Here is a 20,280-nt window from a genome sequence, read left to right as displayed (position 1 = left end):
ACAATTATATATTGACCAAGCTCACGAAAATCCAAAATCCAGCATCTCAGTTTATTAAAATATTTCCTAAAGCCTATGTTCAAGTTTGTTCATTTATATGTTTAATACTTGTATGGGCTCTTTTAACATGAATTACTGCATCTATGCGGTATGGCATGGAGTCAGTCAGCTTGTGGTATAGCTGAGTTGTTATTGAAGCCCAAGTTTCTTTAATAGCGGCCTTTAGATTGCCTTTATTTTTGGGTTGGGTATTTCTCACCAGTGGAATTTTGTGGGGTTCAGGTCATGTGAATCAGCTGGCCAATCAAGCATAGTAATACCATAGTCAACAAACTATTCAGTAGTCCTTTTACCACTGTAGGCAGGTGCCAAATCCTGCTGGGAAAGGATATCAGCATCTCCATAAAGTGCTTTAAAATCTCCTGTTAGAAAAAAATCTAATGACAAATGTTAAACTTTTCACGATGTACTAATTTTTGGAGATGCACTAATATAGGAAACGATATCATAAATGGAGCATGTAATAATTTCTCATCAAGAAATAAGCATTTGTTGTTCTAACATGCAGCAAACTTCCTGAAGGACTTGGTGAAGCTGGCGAACATTTCTAGGGCCCAGGATCACATTGTCGGACATGTCAATCCAGAGCAATATGGCAGATTGACTATCGTACTACACTGTCTGAAATGATTTATTAGACGACAAATGGTGGAGTTGTGGACATTCAGGTGTCAGGCTACAACACTAACTGACACTCCAGCAGCTCATTCTCCTCCTTTTGCCATCTATGGCATCATGTTATTTGAATAATGTTGCGTTTAAGGGTGGACTTTTATAGTCACTGGCCAAAAGAGTGTCTAGTCTCTCTGTCTGATTACTGTCCTTTAAAGCCTCACCTGACGAGGCTGTGGATTGAGAATTTGTCACCCCAAAAAACTCTTCGTGTACAATTGGCCAAGTATAACCCTTTGCTAACTAAAACAATAGAAATTAGATTTTAAACTTTTTCCTAAGTCAACAAAGAAGGCCATTTATATGCCGTGTTTATGTTTTTGTTCACTGTTTCTGACACTCTGTTCCAGCTATTGTGCCAGTGGTTTTAGAAACTCATTCAATCCTTCTTGTGTGATGCTTTTGATGTCATCTCGTGTTAATGCCGTGTCACATGTTTGTAGTCTGTTTTATATTAAATAGTGAACTGAAGCTTGACTTGAGAAAATTGTAAAGCAAGTGAAATCACAACATCTGGCAGGATAATTGTAATTAGATATTTCCCCCAAATCATTTAACCCTAATTATGACCACGTGAGAAAAGTCTTTTCATCTGAAAAACTTTTATGGACTTATTGCAACCAGCCCTTAGGCTGCACAACATGAACAGAGACATAGTCTTTGTTTGATAGCCTTATCCTTCATTCAGTTAAAAATGACAAGAACAAAGTATTTGGTTCCTAAAGAAAAAAATCTGGCTTTCCTCTCACAGACAAATATGAGGTGAGAGGTCAAGATCATAATGTTGCCCCAGAGCTGCTAGTGATTCAGTGTGTGCACTCAATCAGTGTTTTTATATTGGGTGTGTTTGTACTGTAGCCGAGAAAATGACAAATACAGATTGTTTAGAAGACTGACTTACTTTTCCAACAAATATAGCTGTGTTCCATCATGTGTCCCAGTAAGCCCTGACAGTGAGCCAGCATACATTATACCCAGATCCAGGAAGGAGCTCATCCACCAGTAATGTTGCTCACTGTTACGGATCACACATGTGCTCTCTTATATTTGAAATGTCCAAACGTCTACTGTGAAAACAATCTACTGACTTCGATGTTTCTTTTTTTCATACCAAGACAGAGAGCATCCTTTGTTGTATAACATTTTTATATATATATTAAAGTTATAGTAAAAGACGCAACCCCTATTATCAATTAAAACACACCAAAACAATATGCAAATTATATGTAATTTTTAGATGTATATTTCCGCAATACTGTTTTGCAAAGACTTGATGTAAGACAATTTAGTGGTTTGCACAAGTAAATACTTCCTTTTTCATATTTAATGTACTGTAGAGTCGCATTAATAATATTGCTGCTTGTTTGTGTAATTTTGTAAAAGCTCACTTAACATTTTCTTCTCCTGCACTCACCAGCAGCACAGAGGAAGCCGGCTATGGGCACAGAGATTTTGTATTTTTTAAAGAGATGTTGCAAGAACATATCCATAAATTCTTGTGTGCAGTCTGCCTGTCTGATTCAACCTTTTTCCTGCATTATTTTCTACCATTTTGCTCTGCTCTTTCAAGGCACTGCAGAGGAAGATGGAGGTCCAAAGTGGTGCTCAGCAGCCGGAGTCCTGCCCTCTGGGCTCTCCTCGGTCAGGGGCCAATCAGCAGAATGAAGTGGACGACAGACAGACGGATGCCAGTGGCAGGCCTTCCACTGACAACCACAGTAAGGATGCACAGCCAGCAGCCCAGAAAGATGACAATAAAGTAAGTTGCAGACTAACACAGCTCCACATGTGCAGGTGCTGTGCTGCATTTGTGTGTCTGGGTGTGTCTATACATATGTGTGATGAGTAATGAGATCCTGCCTGTCTGTTGAGCTATTCTGGGTGATATGTTCTGTACTTTCACATAGAGAGACTGACTCATTCACAATGTTATCTCATGAAGTGCTGAAAAGCCGAGCTGCAATGCAGTTTGCACATTTTGTGGTGTCAAGTGATGTCAAGCATTTTGCTCACACAAGTCAGGAGCACTGATAATTGCAGAGACATATGGGTTCTCCAGTGCTGGAAGGACCTGTTTGCACACCACTTGCAACAAGAAAAAGTGAAACTAAAGGTAGTTTTGGTTTTTTGTCACAGCGGTTTCAAAGGAAGTAGGTAATGCGTAGTTATGTTGCCATGAGAACCGATCAGCACAAACTACAAACCACAGCAGTGGTATGCACATTCAGAAATGCTTCTTAATATATGCAGACGTAAGTGGTTTGTGCAGCCTCCACATGTGAGTGCTCATTCTCAAACATATCAACCCTCTGCCATCTTGGAGCCCTCTGCACATCCAAGAGTGACAGTGAAATCCTCACTGGCTGTGCTCCATCTCAAGGACGTCAATCATGCTTCTCTGGCAGGAGCCAGAACCTCTTTCCGTCAATCAGCCCGAGAGGCTCTGTATGCCTCAGAGCAGTGAAGAGATAGAGGAAGAATAAACACAACAGATATATGAAAACATTCTCTAGATGACTGGACTGACTGCTACTGGCAGCTCTGAATGGGATACTTGTCATGGCTTGGTGTATCAATTTTGAGTCCTTTGAGTAGACTTTGAGTGAACAGTAATCGACATTACCCTTCAGGGCAGGGGTGGGCAATTAATTTTCATACGGGGTCACATGAGAAACTTTGACGGTTGTTAAGGGCTGGACCAGTACACTTAAAAGCTCTGCTCAATATATATCTCAATAAAAACAGTAAATGAAACAATACAATGGTATAATGAAAATGTGGAACACAGAACACAACTATTTAATGAAAGAATTTGTTTTTTCATTCAAACTATGACTGCTGCCTATTGAGTTGTAGATATTTACTATCATAAAGACATACTTAAAATGTGAAACTGATTTTCCAAGTGCTTTAATTACTTTTCAGCAGTCACTGTTTTTAAAAAAGAAGTAAGTATGCCATCACTCAGAATTTATTCTACAACAATATGACCATCAGCTGGCAGAGATTTGAAATTTGCCTTATCATGTCAGTTTTTGTTCATCATGAACGCTATGAGGTGTTGTCAGTTTTTCTAAATCTACATTAAGATGACTGTGAAGCATAAAGAAAGACAACAGCTCCCCACTACACTTAGAGCAATGTTCAATATATCTCAATAAAAACAGTAAATTACACAACACAATGATGTACAATGTCCAACTCTTGAATCTCTGCTCTCAGATCCCAAACTCGTTTAAGCATCTTGTCCAGGCTGATCCATCTGACAGCTGTCTGGTAACCAAGGTAACCATGTTCACTATCATCTCCTCCAAAAAGACAACAAACTGTCTGTAATTCAATGCTCTTGCCCTGATGAAGTTAACTACTTTAGCTACAACATCAGTCACGTGGTTGATTTTTAGCACTGACTTACACAGCACCTCCTTGTATATATTGTAAATAAAGCTGCTGTAACAATGTAAATTTCCCCTGGAGTGGGGAGAAATAAAGAACTTTATCTTAACTTTATCTATCTTATCTTATCTTATCCTGATGTATAATACAATGCAAAAATATCAGTTTCTGCTCTGGGTTTATTTCAGTCACTTTATCTTGCATCCGTTTCAAAAGTCCAACATTTTTCCCTGCCAAATTTGGACAGCCATCAGTTGTAACACCAACCAAATTCTCCCATTTTAGTTCCAGCTTGTTCATGCATGTATTTACCTCAGTGAACAAATTACTCACCGTCGTGGTTCCCTTCATTGGCTGCACAGCTGCCAGCTCCTCCGTCATCTCAAAGGTTTTGTTAGTCCACGTACAAAGATGAGTAACTGGGCTGTGTCACGGACATCACAGCTCTCGTCCAGAGCCAAGGACAAAACGTCAAAATCGTCCACTTTGTTGTGCAGCTGAAGCTCCAGATTTTCGGCGATGCTCTCCACCCGCCTCGTTACGGTTCGCCTCCTAAGGGGTACATTAACGAACGCTCCTTTCTTCTCCGGGCATATAAACGCTGCAGAGTCCACCAGACATTCTTTTATAAACTCTCCATCAGAGAATGTCTCATTGTTTTTGGCGATTTTGTAGGATATTAGAAAACTCGTCTTGACTGCTGCATCCCTTGATGTGAGCTTTGGTAAAACAAAGTCATTGCTGCTTTAGCAGTTTAGCTAGCAAACCCTCAGATATCCTCCCCGCTCTGCATCAAATGTTTGTACTTCTCCACATGTTTGGTCTCGTAATGTCAATTCAGATGATATATAATTGTTATAGGTGTGGCATCAGCTTGTCTAGGCAGGAGGCCTCTCACTTGCATAGGATATACTGTTTATTGTATATCTAAACAATTGTATATTTAAACATATCTGAGAGGATGTGTGCACAGTAATGTGTAAAAAATCTGCTGCATTAATGAGATGCAGGATTCATGTGCAATCATGGTAAAGTAAAATACTTTTGTCATTATCATATCAGTAGTTTAACTTGTACATTCAGTGCTGACTCCCTCGAAGGTAATTATGGAGTTGTAAAAATGATAAATTGCTCATATAGATACACAGCTTAATCTACTACCACGGTCTGTCTGGCAAATTCTTGTAATACTTGTAATAGTGCAATAGTTTTGTGAGGTAACATTTTCTGTAACTGTGCAACCAAAGCAACTATTAAATCTTTTCTTTGACACAGTTCATAGGAATCCTTTATTACAGACATTTTCTAGGGTAATTCCATACACACTCTCCACAATGTTGGGTAATAAAAAATCACCTCCTCTGTTTGAAGTAATTGACTCAGTGAGACAAGAAGAAGTTGCACACATACACTAGATTTCCTGGCTGCTTTCATGCAATTAGTTCCAACAATTGGCCTCTCAGACCCCAAGTTACGCTTTTTAAATCCTGCATTGACTCATTCATGTCTGCTCGTGTTGTGTACTGATGCATCAACACCTCAGAATGAGTAACTTACAATAAAAGCTCTAATGATGATGGTTGCCACTGCAGGAGCTTCAGTACTCAGTGTTTATGTCGGACAAATGCATTTGTCTGTCTTCGGCTGTTGGTGTCTCATTGTGAAGCAATGAGCCATGAAGGCGTTTGTTTCTCGAATTTAAGAGAGCTGTGGGTTGCTAACTAGCTCACAGTGACAACACTGAACATTTGTTTTTAATTTTACAGAGGGTGTCCTCCAGTGGCTACAAGGCCATTGCCCCTGTCATTAAACCTATTTCTGCATCAGTGTGTGAAAGGGAGAGATTGAATATATATTTTTCTTGTTTTTCTTTGTTCGTTTTTGTTCTCTGATGTTAATTAGCATAGAAATCAACAGTAACACATGGTGAATGTTCACTAAAGGTCGCCCAGCGAGTGTGCGTCCCACTGACACTCCCAGACCGACTGGTTGGCACTGCTGCCGTGGACTCATCGATTCCTCTGGAGTGTTAATTCATCAAGGTGTCATCAGTGGAAGTGGACTGCTGCTCTTGTGAGGGTGCTTGCCTCTCGCCTGCCCTGTTGTTTATTAATAATACATCATAGAAAATGAGGTGACACCGTTTGACCCGCGGAGCTGCTGTGGCATATAAGGTCGTCACGAGTTCAGTCAGCTATTGCGTAAAGGTTAAGGAAGTCAGCTGGGGAAAGTAAATTTGCCACTTTGAATCCCCAGACTGTCTCCGGAATCTGTGCACCCCAGGGGCCAAGAAGCCAAGGTTTAAAATTCATTTTACTCTCAGAAATGTACTGATGAAGTAGCATTCAGTGAGCAGTTAATCCCCATATGCTCCTGGCTGTGATGTTATCAACTGACTGTAGAAGTCTGTGGCTGTGCAAAAGGGAGTTTTGTATCTTGTGAGGCAGAGTGTTTTTTGGTGGAAAAGAGTGTATGAAATAGTCTTTTTCAGTGTCAGAATCAGTGCAGACTCTTATCACTCCTTCTTATCGCTACCTTGTTGAGTTTTTGAGGTTGAAGAATGCATGATTGGTCACATTTTGTGGATTGGAGACTGTTATGAAGCAGGTAAAGTTTTCTCTTCCAGCGTAATGTGTTAAAGCTGGCCCTGCACTTAACCCTAACTCGACCCCTGCCATTTGTACCATACCCTGACCCCAGTGTTGATCTGTGACACCAACCGAAGTGCAGCACATGACCTCTCAGCCACCCTGAGGGATTATTTCAGTTGCATCTCTCACCGTGATAGCATCGGCTTGTGCTCATTATTCTGCAATTAGCTTTGTTGAGATCTCAAAGCTTTCGCCCACCACCACTGCTGATGAGCTACAGTGCTGATTTGAAATATTGCACTAATTGGTGTCATAACAGCCTACTGACCTTTAACTCATTAACTGCACTGGAAGCAGAAATAAGTCAGCAAGCACAACGCCTATGGCCGCACAAGGAAGTTAGCTTGCTGATATTGCAATTTTTATAATTATTCTCCACAGTTTTCTAAAGAGGGCATCAATGTTCATGTGTTAACGTCTGCAATTGTGTGCACTCTATTTCTATGGACAGAGTTTATTTTATCTCTCATATGTATGTAAAACAGACCGATTTATCCTTCGTGGTGGTAATTTGTGTTTTCTTTCCATTAGAAATGAGTCATTGAGGATTGAGCTTTTAGGCGTGGAGTGGAATAGTCGCACCAGTCATTATTGCTGCTATATTTGATTACACAAATGAGAGACATTCAGGAACAGAGGAAGCAAATTATATTAAATTGCTCTGACTGAATCTGTGTGCACTTCCAAATGAGCGATCAGAAAATTAAAATCTATGCAGATGTTACTTGGTCAAGATTTGAATGAATTTCATGTTTGTTAAGCAATAAAATCAACTTGTGTGAGCTCAAGTTGGATAAGTGGAACTTTGTTGACTTTGTGATGACTTGTCGTCCAGATGCTCTTGGACTATTTGCCAAATAGCTCCTTGCTCATCATGATTTTTAAGATAACTGGAAAAGCAGATGGCTTCCCACGTAGTTAGGTAATTTGGCTTCAGATGCAGCGTGACAGGTTGGGGTGTGATTCACTAAAAGTGCTACTTTTTGTGTTTTTATGAACAACATTAGCTATGCTGTGTGTAAACTCTGAATTTCTAACTTTACTGTGCAGTTTCTTTGATCAATATCCTGCAGTGTGAAAATAATCCAAATTAAGATGTCAGGTAATATGATAAAATGCACAAACATGTGGAGAAAGTAAAGTGAAAGTTTTTGTACTCTCCATTAGCATTTGCTGGATTGAACAGAGTGCAGTGGGTTGAGGCAAATGTGCACAGACATCCTGAACACCACCTCCACAGCCCCCTTCGTCCTCTACACTACAGATTACCTCGGCGGTAGCTAGCGGGGCCCAGATAATTACCTTGTGTTATTTCTCCTCCCACACTTTGCTTTTGAAGTTGTGGCTGCCTGGCTGCCTAGCAGCCTCAGCTCTAATAGCATCCCGGCATGCCATCGATCCTGCACCCCTCCTCCGGATATGAATGGCTAGTGGAGGTGGGCTGACGGTCGTGAAGGAAGCTGCCCAGGAGTCTGGCCTCAAGCTTGTGCAGATTTCCTAAAGCGCAGGTTGATCAATATGCCTGCATGCCTGATCATGGAAACAGCAGAATGTGCAAATGGCTGCATATGCACATTAAACTGTAAAACACAATGTTCTCTTTGCAAGTAGACAAATTGAGAACTGACACTTTGCAGCGCATTAACAAATACAAATGGCTCTTTTTTTATGGCAACAAATTGAACCTGCTATAACCAAATGATTTCCTCTGTGTGTGTGTGTGTGTGTGTGTGTGGAGAGTCCAGTATGACCGTTCAAAGCCTCCATTATAGCAGGGACCTTTTAAAGTTTCTCTTTTTTTGGTGAGAAAATTAATGGCTTCTCTGCTCAGCTGTGTCAGGAAAGTAAAATAAATTGGGACAATTGTAGCTGTAATACTTTTGGATATAGTGTGATGTTTTAATCCTTTGACAGCACAAATATTCACTGCCATGCACCAGACTATTTCAAGGAAATGTCTTTAGAGGCGGTTGCTTTGCGGAAAGGTGGGATGGAAGTTGAGTGTGTCGATAGAGAATCAGAGGCAGAAACAGTACAGCTGCATGTGTGTAGCTTATGTGATAATCTCATTACTGTAATGCTATCCTGAGCGCTATTGGAAGCTAATTCTTTTTTAAGCTACGGTAATACAACTGCATTTTGAAACAGTTCTGTTTTAAGTACACTTTGCACATCAGGAATAGTGTGATCTTGGTCACAGTCTTGGTAAAATTCTGACACAGTTTTCTACATAATAAGTAGTGTTTGTCAAGATGTTATATAGTAATTTTTAGTGTAACGTTTAGTAGAATGTAGGGAGAAAGAATTGTCTTTCTAGAACTGTGAAACTAAAGGTTTGAACACAGTATTTTGAAATTGTTCATTAACAGGATGAACAAAAAACTAAATAATGGATGGAGTTTTAAATCAGCATGTCTGTATCAAGGCAGACAGGTTGACTAGTCAAACAGGTGTAACTAATAACATCAGGAAGAGCTGCATTTCAGTTAGGTGTAATCTCTTTGGTACTGTGCCTGCTGGCTCACTGTCATATTGGCACATGTAAATGAAACAGTTTTTTTTATTGACATTTCTGGTTACGCCTGCACTTTTCCTGCAGTGGGAAGTCAAAATGTTTGTTGTGAGAAAGGCTTTTTTTTCTTTTCATCACTAGATCAAGTACAAATTGGGCAGATTCCAAGTCAGCTATATGGATTCTCTAAAAGGCATAGTTGGACTGAATCGCACTTCAGTTATCCATACTGATATACTTTAAGTGTGATTCTTGAAAGCAAGATGCAGTGTCTGTAAATGATTTTGACAGAAGACATTTTTATAAAAGTGTGTGTGCGTGTGCGTGTGTGTGTGTGTGTGTGTGTGTGTGTGTGTGTGTGTGTGTGTGTGTGTGTGTGTGTGTGTGTGTGTGTGTGTGTGTGTGTGTGTGTGTGTGTGTGTGTGTGTGTGTGTGTGTGTGTGTGTGTGTGTGTAAATAATTAAATTTGTAAGGACTGAATTCCATTTATCTACTTAGGCTTCGGAGTCGTTGTGTTGCGCATGTTGGCTCAAATGGACACCCAAGCTTTTCCTTCCATGACAGGTCGATGTCTTCAGTGAAAAAAGCCCTGTATTTTATCAAGAAACCTTAACATTTCAAATGCAGCCCAGTTGTGCCAATGGATATACTTACAGTGTAGGAAACATACTGAACCTGCAATTCATAAACAAAGAGGACAACAACAAATGTAAAAACTCTGCTGTTATGAAACACTTTGGCAAAACTAGCTGAATATTTATTTATTTTTATTATCCCTTATTAATCCCACGAGGGGAAATTCTGATTTTCACGTATCAGAGCGCAGGGTCAGCCACGGTGCGGTGCCCCTGGAGCAGGAAGGGTTAAGGGCCTTGCTCAAGGGCCCGACAGTGGCTGCGTCTGGGTTTAAACCTCTGACCTTCGGATCAGTAGTCCAGAAACTTAACCATTGTGCCACAGCTTGGGAAAAACTGTTATTGGCATGACTGAGCTCAGAAAGTTACAAACCCTAGCATGCGGTTATCCAGTTCTGAATAAGGCAAAAAAAAAAGAAATGTCACTTGAAAAAGGAGTAATTTTGTTTGACAGCAGATACACATTTCCTCTATTAGAAACTGTTCCTGTCACACTGAAAATAATTTTCTGTGTCCTTATCATGTGAGATGAAGCAAATATATCGTCTCTGGAGCATCCACAGCATGAGGTAATGTGGTTAGCTCCTGGTTTGGTGACCAAGGTCAAGCCTTAGTCCATGATCTCATGTATTAGGGACAGATCATCATTAGTGAGGAGGTTGGAAGACCATTACCAATTGATTTTTGAGCCTTAAGCTCTGTTTGTGTTCACTGAATGGATGCCCACTGTAAACTTTAGCTGGCCAGGGACATGTAGATCTAAAGAGATACTAATATATATTTAAATGCAAATAGAACCTCTGCAAACGTCAAACTTTGCAGGACTCTTTAGTAACACTATGCTGTAGATAGTCAGAAATGCTAATCAGTGTGACTGGTATGCTGTTTCATGACTGGCTCCGGCTATTTGTGGAAACTTTATTTGTGTTCTTGCTTACTATTTTAGTCCGTTGCTCGTTTAATCTGTCGTACAAAAGTAGAGAGGATGATCAAGCATGTCAAATGTGTATCATGTAGTCATATATCAAGACACAACCTCTGTTAGCAGCTCTATTTATCTCTCATCAGCGCATTTTACTCCACTGTTCAAAGGATACTCTTAGTATAAACATAGACAACGCACGAATTTTCACGTGTGCACATAAGCGCTCACACAGTGACACACTACCAGCAGATCACAGAGACCTTATTAGCTGCTGTCACAACACATTTATCCCTCATCTGTTTCTGGGAGCTGTCACAAGCGAAGGGATGCTCTCTGCCGCAAAGTGGCAAAGTGGGCGCCTCGCTGTGTTTTTCATTCACTCTAATGGAGAGCGATGGCGTGGGCCCTGGCCATCTCTGTCTGTGGCCCTGTCCAAACCAGGGTGATTTCAGCCTGAAAATAGCCCCGCTGTCAGCTCGCCTTAGTTGCCGGGACCGCTGAGAGAGTCAGTTAAGGGGATCAGTGCTCGCTGGAGTGTACGGCTCAGTGGTAGGACACGGTGCTGGTGACACATTGCTTTGATGGGATCACCAGTCGCTCTTAATCTCCCGTCGACACGGATGACCTAAGAGTAACCAGTCATGACTCCAGTCCTGCCTGTTCTCTACATCCTATCCAGCTGACCTTCAGCCTTTGCACTCAGAAGCTGCATATAAACAGCATTTGGCTTTGTGATACGGTGCCACCTTTGAGATCTGCAGAGGAGGTCGCTCTACATGTGCTTGCCTGTGAAAAGACTTGTAGTGACAGAAATTCCATTGTTGTTCCGTTCTAAATATAGTGCAAGATTTTGTTGGACATTAAAGCAAATATTTTTCCCTGGGAACTTTTAAAGCTGTAAACTGCATGAATAATAAAAAAAACCCTGCTGTTGTTATGAGTTTAGTTGGTTTCATAATGAAATATTTGTTGGACGTGCAGCTTGATTCGTAGGCCGGCAATTTGGCATGGTAACATAAGCATGAGAATACCCCATTTAGAAGGCCATCTGGAAAATCCTTTGCTGTGATAAAAAAAAAAAAAAAATCAGCCTCTTGCATTTTTTAATGAATCGTACACCCCATGGATGTTTGCTGTGTGTCTGCCACACTGTAGCTGTGTAGAAAGCGAGTGTGCGGTTAGTGGTTTGTGTCTGACTCAGTGTCAAGGCTGGAAACTGTTCACTCTCTGTTTGTGATGACTTGGCAGCAAAGGAAAGGTCAAGGAAGACTTGTGCAGAATTGCCAAATGTGCTAGATTAGCAGTAGTCAGTCCCAGTTTTATATGTTGCTAGAGAACGTGTTTAAGGTTCTCATTTCTGGCTTTGTACCAGATCATCATGTGGTTTTCAAAGTTCTAAAATTGTTATGTTCATGATCAAAAGGAGTTTGTTTGTAAAATACACTTTGACAATCAATGCCTTGATGGGACTCTTTGGATTATGTTTTACTAACTTAGATGATATCTGGTCTGTTTTATGGCTGTTGTGCTTTACAAAGATGGCTTTGTATGCATAAAGGAGTACCTTGTATGTTTGACTCCAGTCTTCGAGTCTTTCAGTGCTTTTTTTATTTCCGAGAGGAAATGTTACTGTTAGTTACTGCTTGTATTGAGACCATTTCCAACTTTTAATGTCTTAGTGCTTTAATTATACTGATCCTGTAAATTAAAGTACTGACAAACACTTGCAACACTAAGACTGAAGACTCTGACATGCTCACCAGTTGCACAAATCATTTCAAAAATGGAAAGAATATGAGCAATATTTTTTTGAAATTGAAGTTTTATTTGAATGAGTTATAGTTTAGACTACCTTTGAATAAGTCAGCTACTGATGGAAGATAATTCTTTTTTTCTTTTCCATGTTTCTACTGGACTCTTCTTTAATGTTTCTCATGGACACTGTGAACTTTCTGTTACAATACTAATTTTACTAGCTATTTTTTCTAGGCCATAGTGTGTATGTTGTTATAGCTTAGTGAAATCATCACATCTCATGTTAGTTTTGTTGTTTTGGCACCAAAAATATATGCAACTCATAAATAGGCACTTCTGCCACTTTTCTAACACAAGAAAACAGCAATCAGTAGAAAGAACATAATGGACAAAAGCTTTAGCAAACAGTTGGACACTGTAGTAAGAAAGAAAAAGTGCTAATTCTCACATTAGTAATGCTGCTATCAATTTGTACTTTTCATTTGCTTACAAAAGCATATTGTTTTGTTTCTTGCTTTCAAGCTCCAGTCAAGCCCCAGTAAGTGTAGAAACTGGGGGCAGATCAGATTCAGAATTAAAGACAGCTGCTGATGCCATTTTATTTATTTATTTATTTTCTGGAACATGGGAATGGTTTGTGAACTGTATATATTATGTTCATTATTATTTCCCATACAATTTGTGGCTATATGAGTCTAATTGTGCATAGAATGACACAACTTTGTTCTCTGATTAAGACAATCCATCCTCAGACAGGAAAGTACATCAGAATAAAATGACTTACTATGCTGATGTCAGAGCAAGCATGAAATATCCTGACATTGAGTGACTGGTTTTGAGCAAGTCTTCAAGATGAGAGGCTTCACATGAGAAGATGACCTCAGCTCTGTTCAGTCCACGCTGACAGATGCCACGTTGTTTAGCTGTGACACAGACGCTCAGACATTTCCATTTGGCCAATCTGTTTCCACTCGGAAATATTGTTTGATTAATTATAATCAAGCTCATAGCATCAATATTTTCCATTGTTTAGATGAGACTTGGCTTGCTGTCTTCATAACATCTTGAAGAAGCCAAAGAGCAATATGAACAAAGCACGCCCTTTTTTTTCTGCTGCTTTAATGTTTTATTAAATATTTAACATTGATTCATATAATCCCCAATAAATAAAAAGCTAAAATAGAAACCATGAGATCCAAAACTTGTAATTTAATAAATGTGTCCTATAAAATCTATTGTGTGCCGGAAAATTGCTTGTCAACCCTCTTATGCACATGTACAACATTTAACAAGGTGTAATGATGAACAGATGACTGTGTCTTTACTGTTTTACTAACATCAAACAGAGCTCAAATGAATGTGCATAAATAAAATCAAATGAATATAATGATACTTACAAACATATGAAAATAACAGCAACAATTTCAGTGTTTTCTTTTGAATCTCATTGAAGTTTATTTAGTCATGTATTCGATATCAACAGGACTTTTTAATATATTCTTCTGAATAATATTCTTAAGTGAGGCTATTGATTTTAAAACCACAGTTGTGTGGATTAGTGTATAGATTTGTACATGGCTTTAAGACCCTGCAATAACTCAATTATTATAGTCATATGAGCTTTGTGGTTACTTAAAAGCAATGCTAGTGGACAAATGCTGCATGAATGCTATTATCTGGCCATGATGTGTGGCTCCTGATTGCTCCATCAGAAGAAAGACCATATCATTTACAAAGTAGGTGTAAACTAAACTGCTTCGGTTGCATCTAGTTATTGTTTATGAGATTTTCTTGCATATTTTCCCAATATCATAGATTTATGTCCTGGGACGGTTGTAGACATGTCTTATTTCTTTTCAACTTATAAAGACAGGACCTGATTTGTCTAGATCTCAACCCCCTCCACATCGCTAGTGGGAGTCACTAGTGTAAGGAAAAAGACACAATCCTTTACCAACTTCCTGAAGTACTGCTGACAAAGCTGAGCGATAAAATGAGTAAGCACTTCATTAATAGCAATAAGAAAATAGAAGGTTTATTAGTTTTGCTCAAATGCATTAGATGCAAACTAAAGCCAGGAAAGCACATAATAAAAAGCCAGGCTTTAGTTGCAAGAACCTAACAGCCTATCAGGGCTTCCATGCAGATCTCCAGAGGAGCGCTAATCTGCAGCCGCCTCGTCAACCCTCTCCATGCAAGCAGTTCTCCCCTGGAGGAGGTTGCAATATTTACCCATCAAGGTTATACTTACTTACTTTGTGTACTGTGTACCAAGATGAGACGATTCCACTGCCCTCTGTGTGCTGAAATTTGTGTGTTTTTCATTGTTGTGTCAACATGAAAACTATTACCTGTGTATCTTGATTAACAGGCTTAAGTGGAAAATTCACAGTAAATTTAATATTTCTCTTGGTCATTATTAAAAAAAGGCCATTTAAAATTGCCAACAGAAATTGACATAGGCTGAAATGAAACATTTTGCTGTGATAAATTGTTCCGTTTTATCACTCAACCACACTGCCTGTGTTATGTTTTTAGCCAAGCTGGAATCAAAGACAAGTAGAGGCTGAATCTTGGTCTCTGCCATGGTGGGCAACTGCTTCTTAAAATGTGAGCAATGGCATTTATTGTTGATGTTAAAAACATGCCATCCACATTACTCATGGAAGATATCCCATGTTATATTTGTCCACATACGAAAATTATTTCATGAGGTAATTCATGTGTGCAGTTTGGAGACTTGGCAGCAGCAGTACATGCCATTCATGTGGGTGAAAATTAGAAAGCAAATAGCACATACCTTGGCAGAACTTGAGGTTATATTTAAATTACCTAATTTCAGTCTCAGGACTCTGTTCTCTCCACACACCAGATGTAGAGCCCTTTTTAATGTAATGTAAATGGTTTCCATATATTACAGACCCTGCTGTCACAGCAGGGAGTCCAGGTTCTGATCTCACACACAACTGGAGTCCGAGCCAAGCGAGGTACTTCTGTGCTCTGCTGAGCTTTAAAACAAAGTGCTGACTGTGATGAACACTGTGATGGGTGGATGGGCGGGTGATTGGCTGGTTAGCTGCTTAGCTCAAAGGGCCATCATTAGGGCACCCCACCAGCTCTAAGATAACAAGACCAAACACCTCTATTATGTACCTTGGGGCCTGTAATATATATATATATATATATATATATATTTTCATACCTTGACCAGCTCTATTATTTGCTGCACTTAGACTGCGCCTGCCCACTCATTAACATCACCGATGGAGACATAAGACAGTCATTACTTGAGCAGATAATGGTGAAATACTGTACTGGCTTTTAACTGATCATGAAATAAAAAGGCAAACCAGATAATATGTCACACTTTACTGTCCCACAGTTGTGTCATAAAGATATTACTGTTTTAAAAGCTGTTAGCAAAGCTTGGCTGTGTGCAAGCACACAGGTCAGCCAACTGTGCCCCGTGATGGCGTGTAAATGAAACGGTAATAGAGGGTTTCATCACCACTACTAATTACTGAATGACAGTTTTCTCACCAGTGTGTTAAGTGTGTGTGTGTGTGTGTGTGTGTGTGTGTGTGTGTGTGTGTGTGTGTGTGTGTGCGCATGTGTGCATGCCTGTGTGAGACAGGCCTAATTAGGTAAACTCCCATTACACTTAAAAGTGCATTACTGCTGCTCTTTTGTAAAGGCTATAATTAGAGTGCAGTGGAGAGTGAGCGGTAATTAAGTTATTCCTCAAGTATTATTAGTCTGCTTGTTATATGAGCCAGTTGTATTGAAAAGGATAGAATACATATTTGACTTTGTGCCAGTGCTTTGTTAACTTTACAGATATTAAAGCAAAGAGCTATTACATCGTGCATAATTTGAGTGTATGCAATATATCTCCCTCTCAAAGGGTTTCTGTCTGATAAAATTAAAATATCACAATGGACAATTTCAGCCTGCAAAATTGCAAAGCTTGTGGGAACTGCAGGAAAAAAAGCAAATGACAACATGAACGCAAATGGTTTTTCTCACACATTTCTTGTCTCGGGCTCTCAGCCTGACTTGGCATTTTTGTGCATGTGTCATCTGATGCCTGCAGTAGCAGCAGCATGAGCACCAGATCCTCTGACTAATCCAGATTGCCTTCTAATCCCGATCACACTCTCCACTTCCAGCCATTGACTCCATTATTCCTCTGCAGTTTTATGCAATCTGCCTATTTTAAAGTCCCCATCAAGTTCGAAAAAATATTAAAGGCCTGTGATGATGGACTCACATGAGTGTTTTCACCTATTTTGCCTGATTAGTCGTTCAGTATCAGGTGTGCTTTGATTGACATCTCCCTCGCTGCCCTTTTAGTTTTATTACAGGTACTACAAGGGTTTGATGTCTTATTTAGACTTTTCTTAGAGACTAATTAGTGATACAAAACAAACCTTTGACTACTGAAAATGGTATCTTTGCACATAATTATATCCCTGCTCTCTTCTTGTTCACCACCAGCAGATTTAAGTAACACTTGTAATGATGTTAATCATGGTCTTAGGAGACCTTAGCAGGTCTTGAGGGAGAAAGGAGACTAGGTCACTGGCACATTTGTGCAGGGTTAGCAAATCCCATCGGAAGGGTGGTGGGGTGGATTGAGAGCATGGCTTCTTTTGCCAGGAGAGCTGCAGCAGATCCTCCTTCATCGCTGTTCTGAATGGGCCTATTTTTAGCATACAAGGTAGATTTCATGGACAGATAGATTACTCTTTGCTGCACAGTTGTGGTGTGTGGACTAATATTCATTTTATATGGAGCATCTTTGATCCTGTATGCTGTGACCATATAGAGCTTTTGGATCATGAAGCCATTTCTTTAATGAGTTAAATTATCAGTCACAGGCTGACAGGATAGTATTGTGAAGCCCAATTACAGTGTGTGTATAATAAAATAAACTAGGTACAATAAAGTAGGTCTCCCTCGGAAAAGAGATTTTTAATCTCAAGGGACTTCCTGGTAAAATAAAGTTTAAATAAAAATGTAGAATAAAAAGATGATGGCAGTATTCTAGTTATTAGAGATTAATAACAGAAATTAAACAAGCGATGCAGTTATGTTTTGTTCATTGCTTGTTGAATAATAGTGACTTAATATTAGGAAGCAGCCTTCTGCAAATTTGTTTGTTAATACAATGTAAATTACATGTATCTTCAAGGGTCACACTGACAAATGCTACATATATGAGCACATTCACTCAACAGTAATCATAAATTTCAAATTTGTCCAAGAAAATTAGTCAAGGTGTCATTTTGGAAAGCTGTAAATGAGACTTACTAGTTAGGTAAAACAGCTGATGGTTAGATGCTTCCTGCTTTTACATGTTTAGTAATACAGGGTCAGTGCTGTTAAAAACTTAAATTGTGGTGAGAATATTGAGATAAATCTGAACTTATTCAGGAAGCTAGTTATGTGGTGGAATTCCACAATGCAAGAATGATGATGAAAACATGAGAGAAAGAAACAGTAATTCTGTGACTTTATCAGTGAAATGTTAATTTTGCTGGTGGACCAAATGACTGGAAACAAGAACACTTAAAGGACGAGTAACAAAAATATGTAAAAGTACATACACATACCAATCATTTTCAACATTTTGTCTCTCTGACACCACACACATAATCACAAAACACAAGGCATACTGTTTAATCTTACTAATGGAAGGTAACATGTTTGCCTAAATGGGGCCTGTTTTGTCACTATAATCCTGATGCTCTTCTCAGCTTAATTTTCCAGGCTGATTAACTACCCAACATTGCCAAATACCGCACAAATTGCAGGTCTGTTTAAAAATTCAACAACTAAAACTATCAGTGAAAATGCTTATCATTATTATCTCTTTTTAATTTAAATTTTATTTATTTTTAATCAGTGTTTTTGATAAATTGCCGACATGAATAATCATGAAATTCGAACTTGTGATTAATTTTCTTTCAGTAGTTTTTCAGTTAGTAAGTGAAAATGCCAGTTTAATTTCACTTTTCATTAGACATGGCAAAACAAAGCTGTGTCTCTTAAACCACTAACCACCAATAACACTGCTAATTATAAAATTGTAATTTCAGCCGAATCTCACATCCATTATTGGCAACTAGTCCATTTACTGTTATTACCATTTTTATTCTAATTCGTCCTTGGTAACACTGACTGCCACAATTTCAGTTGTATAAAAACAATAAATACATAACTGGAAAACAAGTAATTATAGTTTAAAACAATGCAATGCTATAATACATTAAAACCATAAAATAGGCTTGAAAATGTTCAAGGACTTTCTTATTTCTATGTATCTTTTTTTATAACTGGAAAGGCAGGGTTTACCACATGGAATGCCTACAGCTGTGACACTAGAAAATATGCAAAATGAGTAATCAAGTTGTATCTTTATTGATATCTGAATTTTATCAATAAGGTAAAGTTGAGCCTGTAGGTTCTGAAAACAGGCTACAAAGGGAGCCAGTACTTAACACAGTGTGCAAATGGTAAACCACCCATAGGTCTACGTGAGTGACAGGCCGGCACAGAGACGGCGTCACATCATCTACCTTATTTGAAGTGTATAGATTTCAGAGGTAGAGCAAAAGGAGAGGCAGAAATGTCTGTTTTTCCGAGGTGTGGAGCCCGGAATGAAAATCGTGCCCAGGGTTAGCAAATCTCATTTACAAATTTCACGCAGGGAAATATCCCTCCCTCCTCGTGTCCCTTCTGTCTTCCCCTCCCATTGCAATAAAAAGGATGCTTCCTGTTTAGCAGAACTGTGGCCTGCAGGCTGTCTGACAGAAACCCTTGTGACACACACACACCACATAAAATTCCTAGTCCTGCTGAGTTTATTTTGCTAGGTGATATTAACTTTATGCGTCTGACCCAAGTGCTGATCAGTCCTCCATGTGAGGTTGCCTTGCAGGGCCAAAGATTGCTCATATCAAAAATTTATTTGAAATAGTAGTGCGACTACTTTCCATGTTGCACTGCTGCAATAAATCACTGAAGAAGAGTAATTTGAATGTTGTGCTCGCTACATTATAAGAACAAAGTGAAATTAACAGGAAAATATACTGGTCAGACACTTAGAGCCAAAAGCAAGTTCTTTTTTAAGTTCTATCAGCTCAGATTTTAGTTGTTCTACTTTGAATTGTTGTATACACATACAAATTGTGTTTGCATAAGAAAATTGCAGTTAAAAAATCTACTGGAAAAATATGCATTTCAATGAGTCTTTTTGTAAACCGAGGAGGAAATCACACACATGAAATCAGCCACTTCAGACTTGTTTGAACAAGGTTATGAGTGCATCCAGGTAAAGAGCATGAAAGTGTAGCCAGTTTCTGTGTTTGTGTGTTAATGTTGTATTTCCTCTGTATAGTTTCTTCAAAGAAAAAAAATCTGTCTTTATCTAGAATTTATTGCTTCCAAAAACTGTGTTGGCTGGATTCCAACATTCCTAGCTCCTTCTTATTTAGGGACATGTTTGTTACAGAATGAAAGGAGTGTTTTGAGAGATGATCACAGACGTTCTCCCCAGAGAAATCTTAAGGAGGAAAGTGAGCCTATTTTCAGTGCTGTAGCAGCGGAGAGTGGGACTCATTATGACTCACTCAGAGCTGAAATGCTCTGGATGATGTCTGAGTCAGACAT

The 20,280-nt window shown here is 39.1% G+C and overlaps 1 protein-coding gene across 1 annotated transcript in view; it reads left to right on the top strand.

Moving 5' to 3' along the window:
- Window positions 1–20,280, top strand: part of LOC111569692 (RNA-binding motif, single-stranded-interacting protein 3) — a 299,083-nt gene that overhangs the window by 1,668 nt on the left and 277,135 nt on the right. The window contains exon 2 of the mRNA XM_023271968.3: window positions 2,303–2,491. Coding sequence (XP_023127736.1) covers window positions 2,318–2,491 — 174 coding nt within the window. The 5' untranslated portion in view covers window positions 2,303–2,317. The remainder of the gene's footprint in view (window positions 1–2,302; window positions 2,492–20,280) is intronic.

This window comes from Amphiprion ocellaris, chromosome 15 (genome assembly GCF_022539595.1).
Source record: "Amphiprion ocellaris isolate individual 3 ecotype Okinawa chromosome 15, ASM2253959v1, whole genome shotgun sequence".
Lineage (NCBI taxonomy): Eukaryota > Metazoa > Chordata > Actinopteri > Pomacentridae > Amphiprion > Amphiprion ocellaris.
The sequence above is the reverse complement of the archived record's forward strand: the minus strand, read 5'-3'. Positions and strand labels throughout refer to the sequence as shown.